The 13,667-nt window shown below is 44.5% G+C and overlaps 1 protein-coding gene across 1 annotated transcript in view; it reads right to left on the reverse strand.

The window, feature by feature from the left end:
* The window catches only part of adamts6 (ADAM metallopeptidase with thrombospondin type 1 motif, 6), a 74,857-nt gene that overhangs the window by 37,871 nt on the left and 23,319 nt on the right, over positions 1–13,667 (reverse strand). The window contains exons 10-11 of the mRNA XM_035389931.1: positions 7,037–7,178; positions 1,795–1,902 (exon numbers count right to left, since the gene is read on the reverse strand). Of these exons, the coding sequence (XP_035245822.1) occupies positions 1,795–1,902; positions 7,037–7,178 (250 nt within the window). The remainder of the gene's footprint in view (positions 1–1,794; positions 1,903–7,036; positions 7,179–13,667) is intronic.

A 13,667-nucleotide genomic window follows, 5' to 3' on the forward strand; every position in this document is an offset into this window, starting at 1 on the left:
AAGAGAGGTGAGGCCCTGGGCAGGGATTAAGAGTGTGCTGTGGCCGTTTGTCCCCCAACAAACAGACAACTATGTCAGTAGGTTAAGTTGTGTCTCGCCCTTGGGCTGAGAAGGAACTGGCAAGGCCGCGGCGGTGTCGTCTGTCACCACTCCGCTAAAGCCAGGTAAAACACTAAGACATTTTATAAACAGGATTAACATAGAGAAGGGAGAAAGGAAGTGTGGAAGAGAGAGAGAGAGAGAGAGAAACAGACTGAGAGCAAGCGAGGGAGGGAGTCATCACTAAGGACAGCTATGCTATTCAGCATGCCCAAAATAACCCCTCCAAGAATGTCTTATCTAGCAAGGGCTGACAAAGCCAGGACAGGCTGTACCTGTCTTTCCTAGCCACTGGCTGAAAGTCTATCTGCTTTTCATCGCCCGCTTGTGTCCAGCCACAACGGAGCTCTCTGAGCCGGGGTCAGGGGTTCAGTGGGTAAAAGCCTTACCCCTCCCAACCCAAAAACACACACAAAAAAACAGCAGTTAAGCCAAAGATTCAGAGTCGAGGAATCCCTCTCACGGAGGGAGGAGTGACATCGTTTACGAGAGGCAGTCTGGGTGATGTTCTGCTCTCTGACCACATGTAACCGCAGAAACACAGTGACAATTCCATGGCCTTCATCATTTCTCCCTCAACCCAGGGGTACTAGGTCTGTCTGTCCTCTTGTATCAAAAACGCAGGGATGACGTTATGGAGATGTTTTTCTTCATGATCACAAAAGATCAACCCTTGCATTTAACTATTGAGGATGAAAGGACCACAGCTTAGCTTTATCCACTGCAGTTTTCTGGAAACTGACCCTTTGGGCCTGTAAATAAATCAGCAGCAAAGCTTAAGCAGCAAACTAAAGGGCATAAAATGCATCTGGGTGTCAGGGACCGCTACATAGTTCTGGTTTTTGTTTCATCCACGAAACTACAAGAACATTTCCAGGAATTGTGACTTTCCAGGAAAAGGATTTGCCGTGGTTTAGTAACCGAGTAGTTTATGAACCCTGCAGAAGTTTGTTATTGTGCATGCCTGGTCACTCCTCTCTGGCATGCTGGCAGGACTCTGGTATATGTGACCAATGGCTGACACTTGTATGCCTCGGACATGTTCCAAGCTAAAGGCAGGCGGTTGTTCGCTACTCAAAGAAATTATGAAAAAAATAACACAAAGAAAACAAAAAAAAACCTTCTATTGGCTAAACCTGGTGCCCGAGTGTTGTCCAGGACTCAGAACGCGGGTCGGGCTTGTGAATGGGTCCACCGAGCCGACGGTAACCGAGGGCGACAGCACGTGAAACGCTCCCATTCTTCCCATTTAGACATGGGCACTGGTGGTGACAATGGCTGGCGTAATCTTTGTTAAAACTGTCTCTCTAACCTGACCGGGCAGAAACATGAACTGATGACCCAATCGCATTGTTTGCACAAATCCTGCCGGGCGGGTGCTGGGAATGGGGTTCTTATTCCCATATCCCACACAATGGGATTAGCTGGAATGATTATAGCTGGCCCTACTGCCACGCCCGCGCTATTCTGCTCCTAATCTTCCAGGGTCACTTTCCCACTACAGTGGGTGCCTACCTGGCATTCCAAAAATATTCCCACTCTCCTGTAATAGGACAGGCAAGTAAAAAAATGGGTGTAAAACCAACTCAAACACATGAGTGCAGGCCATCCCTGTTGGACTCATACAGACTGTGTTGGAGTTGAATTAACGCTATAAATATTGCTGTGCGGTTATTTCAGCCTCTGCAGACTCACCCCCCTGTCGATGGTGCCCGTCTGGCACAGTGTTCCCTCGGCTGCGGGAATACTGTTGGTGACACAGCGGTTACTCTTGCTAAGGCACCACAGCTCTCTACACACTTCCTAGGAAAGAAGGCAAAAGCAAGTTGGTGAGAATATATTCATTGACAGTTAAAAAAAAACAGTGCAAGTGTCAAAATCATCCCTTGTTACCAGTAAAACCATAGGCCCTAGCATTCACAGTGTTGAGGATGTTGATGTTTCACTGTTAATCCAATATAAGGGTAAGATAATTCCCAAGGTTTATGTCAAGTGTTTGATTTTAAAAGCCAGTTCTGTACATAAGCACACATTGTTTTGTTTTCTTGCCCAGTTATATCTTACTCATTGTTCTATGGTAGAGGTATCCACCCTCTTTCCTGCAGTTGGAGGTCACTCTATACTAAGATTTATTCTAACTCCCAAAGACCTGAGCTTTTAACTCTATGGAACAGCCTGGACCAAAGGGATGTGTGTCCAGCTGTGGACTCTCCCGAGAAAGAAAGCTCACCTATATTTATACTGACCCATCAGGCAAGACAAGACAGAAACAAATGCAAAGTTCAGGACTCCTTATCAGCAGATAATGAAACAAACTAAACAATTGCTCAACACTAAATGACAATGTGACATGATTATTTCAAGAAGGACATTTTAGTGAGTTATTTAAGCTGGTAACAGCATGAAACTGGGCCTCTGAGTTTGTCAATTGGCAGGGGTAAAATTATTTTCACAAATTTACTGCCAGGGGCTTAAGGCACTAGAAAAGGTCTGAATAGGTTTTGACTTAAATCATACAATCCTAGAGTCCTTCAAACACCCAAAGGGGACCTGTCTGTGCTCTCATCTTCCATGCTTCACCAAGTTTGAATAAGATCATCTTTAGTCTAAGATACTTGACATTAAGTAAATATATCCCTTAAAAATTAACACACATAGCAACAAAACCCTTGCACAGTCTTGCATTGATTACAAACGGCGATGGAACCCTTTTGAAGCCTCAACCTCAAAGGATTTACAGGTCAGCACTGCATGACAGATGACTGTGCAGAGAAATAAGAGTAATAACACAAAGCCACAGTTTCAGACCCCTGGGTCAATAAATATGACCTGACCACGTAGGCCTCCAGCTCCCGTCCGGATTGAAGAGAGAAGATAGCTGGGGCTCCCATGTTGCTACAGTTGCGTTAGCCCCAGTCCGCATCTGTTTCCAATAAGATCTACTGTGAACCATTTAAAAGTCCACACTGTAAAGGTCATGCCTTCAGCCACATGTACACCTCTGTGACACTGATGGATTGATCTGAGACACCCAACAAAAAAAAACAAAAACAAAAAAAAAAAAAACGGGGGGAGCAATGGAGCCATCAAAGTAGTCTGGCTGAATAGGTATTTTGCTTTTTGGACCAGCACCTTTTTATCTGAGCTCTTTTTGTAGTATTCAATAATCTTTAAAACCACACATATATATATATACAGTACATAAAAAGGCAGAATATGAACCCAGGGAATGGATGTGGTCTGACTCTGTGGGGGCCATCTTCATGGCGTGCATTTCTAACCAATCCAATGGAACTGAACCTTCATATTTATTTGCCTGGTTCTGAGACCTGATTTGTGATCTATGTAGAACACACAAAGACACATGTCAAAGGACAAAAAGTTACATCACATTTGGATCTTTGCCCTTGATGATGATTTGACTGAGTAAATATGTGGGAGGCTATAGATCCCATATTCCCGTTGGATGTGAGAAGTATCGCACAAATCTGAGCACTGAGACTGCACAACAACATAACCAGCATTCATTTAACTTTCACAGACCCCAAGCAGGATCAGATGTACTCTATTAGTGTAATATATTCTGTAGCACAGAGCGATTTCACACTGAACACTTCACTATTTGGGGGTCAAAGCAGGGCCTGGTCTGACACTGGATTCTGCACACAGTTCACATGGATCTTGCCTCTTCACCCAAACCGTGGGACCAACCAGCTTGCCTTAAAGAGCCTTTTATCCTTCCTCAGCTTAAGGCATGCTGTCTTTCTTCACACCTGCATCTCTCTCAGGGCACGACTGCTGTGGCTTAGTGTCAGTTGCATTGATGTCCATTTCATAAATCGTCACACAGGTCGGATGGCAAACTGGCAGGCAAGCCCGTCACATAAATTGTCAGCAACCTTAACTGTCGGACCTTAAATGTTCACGCACATATTGATTTTATGTTTCTTGGCTCCTTCACCTCCTATATGGTACAGGACATCATGCTGGAGATGACAGATTCAGTGGAAACAAAAAACCAAGACCAAATGTCCGACAGCTTACTCAAAACAACCTTGTCTGCTGAGAGCATCTATGATAATGAGGGAAATACCATTTGTTGGTCACTGGTATACTGTGTAACACTGAGGCCTCGCATCACTTGGTAAGTCTCCATTTACTGTATCTTTCCGGACAACACTAGTTTTCAGCCACTAAGATGCTAATGTGGTCCGTAGAACAAGTCTTAGTCATGTGTTAGTGTTGAATAACTCTCTCGTCAAAGTTGCTTTAAAAATGCAGACAATTTTCCTTGGTGTCTCCAGCATCAGTCACCTACGACCTCATTCCCAGTGTAGACATTCATTCAGTACTTCTTCATCAGCCAACAGCCCACTTTTCTTCAGCAAACCATTGTAGCACAGACACACAAGGCGAAAATCACAGCTATCACAAACAAACTGTCCGAGGTGGTCACTCGTGGTTCAATGACCCACGCGAGTTGGTCATACCATCATCATAGGTGGATGAAACCAATGGAGTCCAATGACTTTGCACAGGCAGTCTTTGTGAGGTACTCTGTGATGGGGAGTCCAATACTTAGCCACAATTTTCTTATAGTTATAGTAAGTTATTCAAATCTTACACAGCTTGAATCATGGACTGACTGGCAGAGAATGTGAGCAAGAGAGAGAAGCACCTTGCTCTCCTTCATCTCCCTTCTCTCCTTTCTCCAAGCGCACGTGATGAAGCAAGTCTCACATACTAATATAATTATTACTCTTTGTTAAGATTAACCTCACAGCTTTGGCTGATCCCCAGAGGAGAATGCCTGCTTGGCAAAGCCTCTCTCGATCTCCATCCAAGGGAACAATCTGTACTGGCAATTAAAGAGGAAATTCCCAATGTACTCCAAGGTACTGAATCAGGATACATAGAAAGAAAGGCAACCAGTGACTCAGAGAAGTTTCTCGTGTGGATTGTGAAGACTATCCTTAATTGACATGTACAAGTCCATTACCCACTGAGGCTGGAACAAAATCAAATACTTCTCCTAGTGCACAAGCTCCTCACCCGAAACCCCACCCCAACCTTCTGGCACCAGGACAGTACTGTTCATATATAACAAAAACAATGATTTGCTTATATAAATCCTTTGGAGTTCTGGAGAGAAATCAAGCCCCCTCAGCCACCTCTCTCAAGAACACCTCTTTGGCTGTGTTGAAACAGCTGAGCACAAGAGGAATAAGACATAAATAATGAACACATGCGGGAGTGTTGCAACAGCTTTCCTCCGCGTTTAAAATACTGTCCCTTTCCTCGCGCCCGCTGTTTCCCCCGGGGTTACGATACCACTTGATTTACTTTAATAAGTAAAAAGGGGGTTCCGCTCTTTCATTTGAAGCTTATTTGTTTGTCATGGGCCAAGTGAAACGCCGCCAAGGCCCCGTACGAGGCCAGTGGCTTTGTGATCCGAGGCTTTGAGAGGCACATCAGAAAGATCGTGTTGTAATCGTGCCTGCAGGAGGCCGTCTGACTCAAGAAAAGTCAAACCCCCTGGCCAAACTCCTTAAGGTCAGTGGTAGAAATAATAGCTAGTCTTCGGGCACAGTCTGAAGACAGCTATTATTCCCCACAGCTCTCTCGCAAGCCTGCATTTACTATGTGCGTCTGCCGAACCCCAGTCGCCTCCTGTATCATCCATCGCAACCCATCGCAACAGGCTGGGACTGAATGCATGGGCTCCACACGCTCATCTCACAGACAGTAGACTTATAAACAATAATCTGCAAAGCACAACATGCAATAAGAGCCCTGCCTCCATATTTAAATAACTGTTCTGCTCCAAGCCAATGTAAAAAAAATAAATTGACCATTTATTCAGGTATTTATCCTACATTTATAACACAGACCAACATTCAAACCAACATTCAAAGAAAACTAGTGACCTAGAGAACTTTAACATAATATAGTACTTTTTGGGTATAGTCCTCTGTGCAGAACTGAGAGAGGGAAACCCTTTGGATGCTTTTTTTTTTTTTTTTTTTACATTTTTCATGTGAATCGGCGAGATTTTGAACTTGAACAAGAGTATTATTCTCTATCTGAAATGACTGAGAATTCTGGAAATACAGCGAGGCAGATGGAGCTGTGTAAGGGGGCGCTGAGAGCTGCCTGTGTGCTGTGTGCTGGTGCCTGTGTGCTGTGAGCTGTGTGCTGTGTGCCTGTGTGCCTGTGCCTGTGCCTGTGTGCTGCGTGCTGTGTGTTGTGTGCTGGTGCCTGTGTGCTGTGTGCTGTGTGTGTGCTGTGTGCTGGTGCCTGTGTGCTGTGTGCCTGTGCCTGTGCCTGTGCCTGTGTGCTGCGTGCTGTGTGCCTGTGTGCCTGTGCCTGTGTGCTGCGTGCTGGTGCCTGTGTGCTGTGTGCTGTGTGCTGGTGCCTGTGTGCTGTGTGCTGCGTGCTGCGTGCCTGTGTGCCTGTGTGCCTGTGCCTGTGTGCTGTGTGCTGTATGCTGGTGCCTGTGTGCTGTGAGCTGTGTGCTGTGTGCCCGTGTGCCTGTGCCTGTGCCTGTGTGCTGTGTGCTGTGTGCTGGTGCCTGTGCCTGTGTGCTGTGTGCTGTGTGCTGGTGCCTGTGTGCTGTGTGCCTGTGCCTGTGTGCTGTGTGCTGGTGCCTGTGCCTGTGTGCTGTGTGCTGTGTGCTGGTGCCTGTGTGCTGTGTGCCTGTGCCTGTGCCTGTGTGCTGCGTGCTGTGTGCTGTGTGCTGGTGCCTGTGTGCTGTGTTCTGTGTGCTGCCTGCTGTGTGCTGGTGCCTGTGTGCTGTGTGCTGTGTGCTGTGTGCTGGTGCCTGTGTGCTGTGTGCTGGTGCCTGTGTGCTGTGTGCTGGTGCCTGTGGCTGTGCTGCTCCATGCAGCCGCACTCTCCGGGCAGGGGGGGGGGGGGGACTGAGGCGCGGGCTCCTTACCCCATACTTGCACTGGCGGGAGGAGGCGCCGTACTGGAAACGACACTGCTCGTCCGCGCTGTACACCTGCCCCGGGGCCACTGTGGGGTACAGGAAGTCTCGTTTCAGAGGTTCATTGTCCAGACACGTCCCCCGACCTGAGCTGTCAAAAAAACAAACCCACAATAGAATTGTCTCTTTTTTTACACGCCGCACCTCTGGCACACAGCTGCCGCTCAACAGCCACTGCGGGCCGGCAGGAGGGACAGGCCCCTGCAGACAATGGGGGGATGAGACAAGCACACCGTTCTCCCCGGACGCAAAACCACCCTTCTGCAAGAAACCAGATCCTGTACATTCACTCGGGTTTAAGCACATAGCATTTCGCTGACCAGTCATTTAACAGGATGAAATACTGTAGACTGGTATTGAAAAAATGCACTGCGCACAGAAAAGCAATTCATCAGCCATAGGGGCTTGAAAAAAAAGCAGCAGATCCAAAAACCCAACTGTCCAAGTCATTTTTCTCATTGCGTAAATGTCAAGTTGCTCATTCCCCCCCCCCCCCAGGAAAAATAACAATAATAAAAACCTTTAAAAAAACTATTTAGAAAAAAAGTATAAAAAAGATATATAGCAGTATGTGAGCATATTTCAAACCCCTCCAACATTTTGTCTTTTATTTTGAGACGGAAAATTTTTCCCCACTCAATAATATTCACCACAGAACATGTTTAGTTGGTTGCATTGATTAAAAGTGAAGAAATTCTGTGGTGATATTGGTGACAGAATTTTGTAGGAAGGAGCACTATGAAGAGCTATGGCTAGCCGTGACCCTTAAACCCAGAGAGAGACATTCGTACAGCGCTGTGAGTCAGTGCTCCTGTGGAATCCCTTCAAGAAGCAATAAAGAGACGGGAGAGAGAGCGAGAGAAAGGCAGGGAGAGGGAAAGAGAGGAAGAACGAGAGAGGGAGAGACGTCTGGAGTAGGCCAAAGGCCAGCTGTCACGCGCAAGAGCTGTGTTTAGTCTGTTGTGTCACACAGAAATATGTGCGCTCACAAAAAAATAAAAAATAAAAAGCCTTCTATTTCAAGCCATTTTTGTATTCTTCAAAGCATCTTTTTAAGAACAATTCAAAAGGAAGGCAAACAAGTATCTTTTCTGGTTTGGGTATATTTTTTCTGGGTTCTGTATGCCAGGCTAGACCCCCCCCCCCCCCCCCCCCCCCCCAGGCAGCAGTGTCGAACCCCATGGATGTTCCCGGGAAGTCAGGGAGTGCACCTCGATGCAGTGGGACGGGCCTGGAAAAGCACCTCTCCATTCTCGTGAATAAAAGGGGCGGTTACTGCCGATCGGCCCATCCAGAAAAATGCCGGGAGGACATGTTTAATATCCCTCGGAAGGACAAGCGGGCTCCGGTACAACATAAACGCTTACATTTTATCACGCAGACAGGCAGCCGTGAAGAACTACGCCACAGATACGAACGCAGAACCTCCATGTTCTGTGAGCAGAAATATAACTGTTTTCCTCATTAGCATTTGCACCGTGCTATTTTCTTCCTACAGAGACGAACCTTGCCAACAGGCGACTGAATCATGCACGACCTACATCGCACAGTTGACCCATTCCTGTTGCTGAAATCTTTTCTGAGGGGTAATTCAGGTAAGCATTCTCACCTTTACCAAGGGCAGGTTAATGCTACATTCTGCATCTTTAATACCACATATAAAAACTTGCATTCACAGAAAAGAGTATTTAGAAGGTTTTTTTCTTTTCTTTGTTATTCCCTATTTCTTCCTTTCCTCTTAATCTGGAATGTGCTGTCATATTTGCAGTCCACACACTCTGTTTGCTTGCAAGAGACCGGACAAGCATGCACCGATTCCCTAGTTTGTGCTCTTTCCACCCTGCCGTCCACCAGCTGAGCTGCGCAGTCACTGAGTTAGAGGAATACAGTTTATTGGCAGCTGAGGCAGACAGATTTCAGGCGTATTGCAGGCACCCGATTAACAGGAGTCACGACAAGACGGGGTCATGTGCTGACTCAAACCCTGGGGAACACTATGACCAGTCATGTGCTGACCTGTGAGCCTGTCTGCTTGAGTTAGTGCTCACACCATTAGGATTTAATATCAGACCATAGGGAATGTCACTACATTTATCCCCTGACTTTCACCAGACTTTACTTTAGTTTTCAATCCACACCAGACAGGCCACAAGTGAAAATACATTCCAAGGGCCTCACTTATAAATGGGGCATAGACACGAAAAAGATGCGCAAGCCACTTTCCCCAACATATTTGGGATTTATAAAAACAAACTACAGAACAAACAGATCTGTAAATTATTCAGCTGCTGTGACAAGCTGCTACTCAAATTTTCTTTTATTGGTTTTGCTACAACTAATTCCACCTAACAATATAGCCTGTCAGGCCTCTTCCTCCATAACAAGTGTCTCATTTTACACTCTGTGAAGTTTATCTTTTTTGCTTTGTGATCTGACTTCTCCATTCTCTCTGACAATTCATTGGGAATGACAAGCAATTCATATCATATTCACAACTGCCATTTGATTAACCATTTTTGGTTACTTGTGGGAGTTAATGGGGCTGGACACTAGGCTCGTTCATGTACACAAAATTTCAAATTAATTGTGATTGCACGCAGTTCGGCCTACACACACCTTTATAAATCAGGACATTTTTGACTGTAGGGACTTTTCTACTTTCGTGCAAACACAATATTTTAGTATCAAATCGCAGAGTTTTATAAATGAGACCCCAGGTTCTACACCAAGTACCAAGCACTCTTTCAAGGCGAAACTCTAAATATCCTGGGACAGTGGTATGACTTGTAGAGTAATCAAACAAGACCAGGTCAAAACCTAGTATATGGCTGGACCGGCCGACCCATGGTGTGACGTTATAATTCGGATGACCAATGGTGTAACTTCATCACTCAGTCACTCAGTCAGTCACAGACATTCGCGTTTGTAGGGCTGGCCCCGCTGTTGCGGTCCAACCAAAAAATAGAATGCAAGAAGACAGAGAGAGAAAGAAAGAGCGAGTATGTGTGTGAGACTGTGAAAGAGAAAGAAACAGAGAGAGAAAGAGCCCAACACGGTGATACATACTACCATGGTCTTATTTTTTTTTACTGCTGAGTGGCTTTAGGAGAATTAGCTGAAACAGGGATCCCTTGCTTCCCACCAGAAAATCGGAAGTCTAATCTAATTGAAAACTAAACCAAATATATGGAAGAGGAAGGAATACTTGAGCTCTCGCCCTGGGGCATGCGAAAAGTGCAGTGTTTAGTTTCATGAGCTCCGCTTTCCTGCACCCCCTCTCTTTCTTTCTTTCTTTCTTTTGGTTGTTTGCTAGAATAACCCTTTTTCTTGGGGTTCAGCGGGTCTCCCCCCACCATTGGAGAGGGACAGAGAGGGTCAACAACTCCCCTGTACACCCAGCACACCACCGCACACAGAAGGGGGGAGAGAGAGAGAGGGGGGTGGGCACTTCACTAAGCACTTCTCCTAAGTCACTTAAAAATACTATTTGAAATGTCAACCAAACTTCCTGTCCACTGAAATAAGCCAAATTTATTACATCAAAAGGGAATCTTTTCAAAAGAACAACACTGGGAGAGAGAGAAAAAAACACTAATGTGGACTGGAGGCATTACCTGAAACTTTTCCCTGTCACTGCATAAAGTACAGACTCATCCCTTCCGAGCAAAATTAAGAATACACAGCCGCATAAAGCACAGGATTCAAAATCCATATGCGAAACGGCTCTTCACATTAAAGAAGAAAATCATAAATGTGGTTCTTTTAAAAAGCAATGACATAATAGCAGAAAACATCAGCCTGTAAACTGTGAGTGAACCATGTTTGCATTCACAAGCTATTTCTCAAAAAGCTTGCACACCCTAAATGGAGCAGCAGCGAACCTCTGAAACTAGGCCAGCTCCACAGCCAAAGCTGTTTACTTGGCAAAAGGAAACGTGTTGCATATCCAACAATCATGACGGCTCAGATGGAGCAAAAGTGTGAGCGCGCAAAGACGTCCTCATTTTGAAAGCCAATGCCCTTCTGAACCAATTAAAAAGAAGCATCTGCACTGAAGGAAGGGAAAATATGGCACCAGCAGAACAAACCAATTGAGGATGATGGTACCAAACCACAAAAAATGACTTGGAAAAAAGAACACTGAATATATTCCAGCCCACTGTTCACTGCCTCCAATCAACCCTGTCCAATCAGTGTGGCTGTGATGACAGCAGGCCAATAGAGATTAACATACAGGTACAAGCAGTTCCTTGTGTTCCTGCGTGTAGCTGGCATGCTGCAATCTCCTCTGTGTTGCTGGCACCACCATCTTTCACAGCCCTGAGCCCTTTCTTATTCCTTATTTCACTGACCAGACCAGAGTTATCATCTTTCCTCTATGCTAGCTTATTTTTTCCAAGGTTCATATTGAAATCATTCAGGATGAACCTTGGAAAAAAAAGAGAATGGTTTCAGATACAGGGTGAATACAATACAATCGTTAATTACATTCCCTTAGTAAGCATGTCTGTATGTATCAGATCTATCCGAGAATTTCATACACCAAGGTTTCCAATTACGGGAGATAAAAAAAACACACATGGCATTGCAGAAAGGGTAGCCAAGTGGGGAGTGGGTGATATTTTAAAATATGTAGAATCTGAAAAAGTTTCAGAACATTGGTCAGGCCTGATGGTGTTTGACACTGTCTTTGAAGAAGATTCTGTCCAAAGGAAGCCAGGATTAGTGAAACAGAGTGAGCTTGTAAATCTGTCAAGCAAAGAAAGGTTTACTTTGCTTTGCTCATTTATTTTACTTATTTATCTGGGAGAAATTCACATGCACAGCTAGCCTTGCCGCAACATGCAGGCACCATTAAAAAACACACTCAGATAATAACTCCTTGGAACAGAAGAAACCCACTGCGTAAATCCAACTCATTATCAGTCATTACGAGCAGTACCCTCATTATCACTATTGTCACCGTTACACATTTCAAAACATCAGGATCTGTAGCCATGGTAATTCCTTCCTCTCTTCCATTCCATGCGCCCACAGGCTGAACTTCTCCTCTGGTGAATCTCAGCAATAAAACCATGACCACAACGTGCCCCTTATTTAATTAACTTAGCATTGATCCAGATCTCCTGTTTATGAGCTTAGTACTTGGCCTCGTTCACACTGGAATAGGTGAGGCGTAACGTGAGAACAAACAGGATACTCTGCATTGGCCTCCAGTTCCCCACACATTAAGGGAAAAGGGCTTTGGGGATGATTTGTTTTGGTACCAAGAGCTTGAGCTCCATACGAGTGCAAACGTGAGAGTCACAACATTATTGCAATGTTTCTGAATGATGCCTTTGATTATTATTGCTATAATCACATTGTAAAATATTTTATTATTAAAATCTCACATTAGAAACAGTTTGGGCAGTTCAAATAAATGGTCTCTGTCTTTAACATCCCTCAGTAATGTCACACTTACATGGTACATGTCCTTGGGTTTGAACTTTCAACTCCATGTTTTCAACAAGTCACTATTCTATATTTGGATCCAACTGGGGGGAGTTGGGGGGATTGACCTTATCAGATACCCCTACCTAGGTTCTGTTATTATGTTTCTTATCTGAACAGCTGGAAAAAGGAGGAGTATCACAAGAGTCATAAATATCACCATGGTGTGTGAATCCTCATTCCTACTGGCACTCGCTGGAAGTACATGAAGAAAGGACTGCATGTTGGTAGTGTAGCATAATGGTTAGGGAACCAAAGCCTATGGATTTGATTTCCAGCTGGGGCCCTGCTGTTGTACACCCAAGTGGGGTATTTATCAAAAATTGATTCGGTAAAATATCTAGCTGTATGAATGGATTGTATGTAAAATGTAAGCCGTGCAAGCATCTACTAAATTCTGAAAGAAATGTAATGTGTTGTGCAACCCCTGTATGAATCAAGAAAAGTGCTTGTCGCCACATAACTTTCTGTACTGTGAACCCATCTTTATCTGTATTCTTCTCAACTTCCCCTGTCTGAATAAAGTGAGAAAATAAGGAGGGTGGACTGTCTGCTCTCCTATTTATATATAAAAAAAGCAAACTCATACGCACGCAATACAGATAACATCTTTCCCGTAACACTATCCCTACTCCCTCTGACTCTCCTTGCATGTGTGCTGCAGTTGTGTACGTAAATTTAGGCGGCTATCAACAGTTTGCTTTAACAGACCACAGACTGACCCAAACTGTGGTCACAACTTCTTTTTGCTGTTTGCTAGGGAGTTTAGAAAGAGAAAAAGTTGTTTTAAAAATCCCACTGAAGTTATACAGCATGTTCAGGAAAGCTGAGTCATTTCTACTGCTAGATCAGAAAACTAAACTCAACTAAATTTTAAAAAGTGAAGAAAAAACACAGGCAAGGTAAGGTTTAAACAATACTGTTACTAGTTACATAACTTATAACATACTGTGATCATAGTTGTTTTGATATCAACCCGTGTTCTGACATTTATACCTCGTCAAAGATTTTTTTTGCCCCATCCTTTTAGTGTTAAAAGACCATAAATGGGTAAAAAAAAAATGAGAAAAGGCTGCTATTAAAAGAG

The sequence above is a fragment of the Anguilla anguilla genome, chromosome 14, assembly GCF_013347855.1.
Source record: "Anguilla anguilla isolate fAngAng1 chromosome 14, fAngAng1.pri, whole genome shotgun sequence".
NCBI classification, from domain to species: domain Eukaryota; kingdom Metazoa; phylum Chordata; class Actinopteri; order Anguilliformes; family Anguillidae; genus Anguilla; species Anguilla anguilla.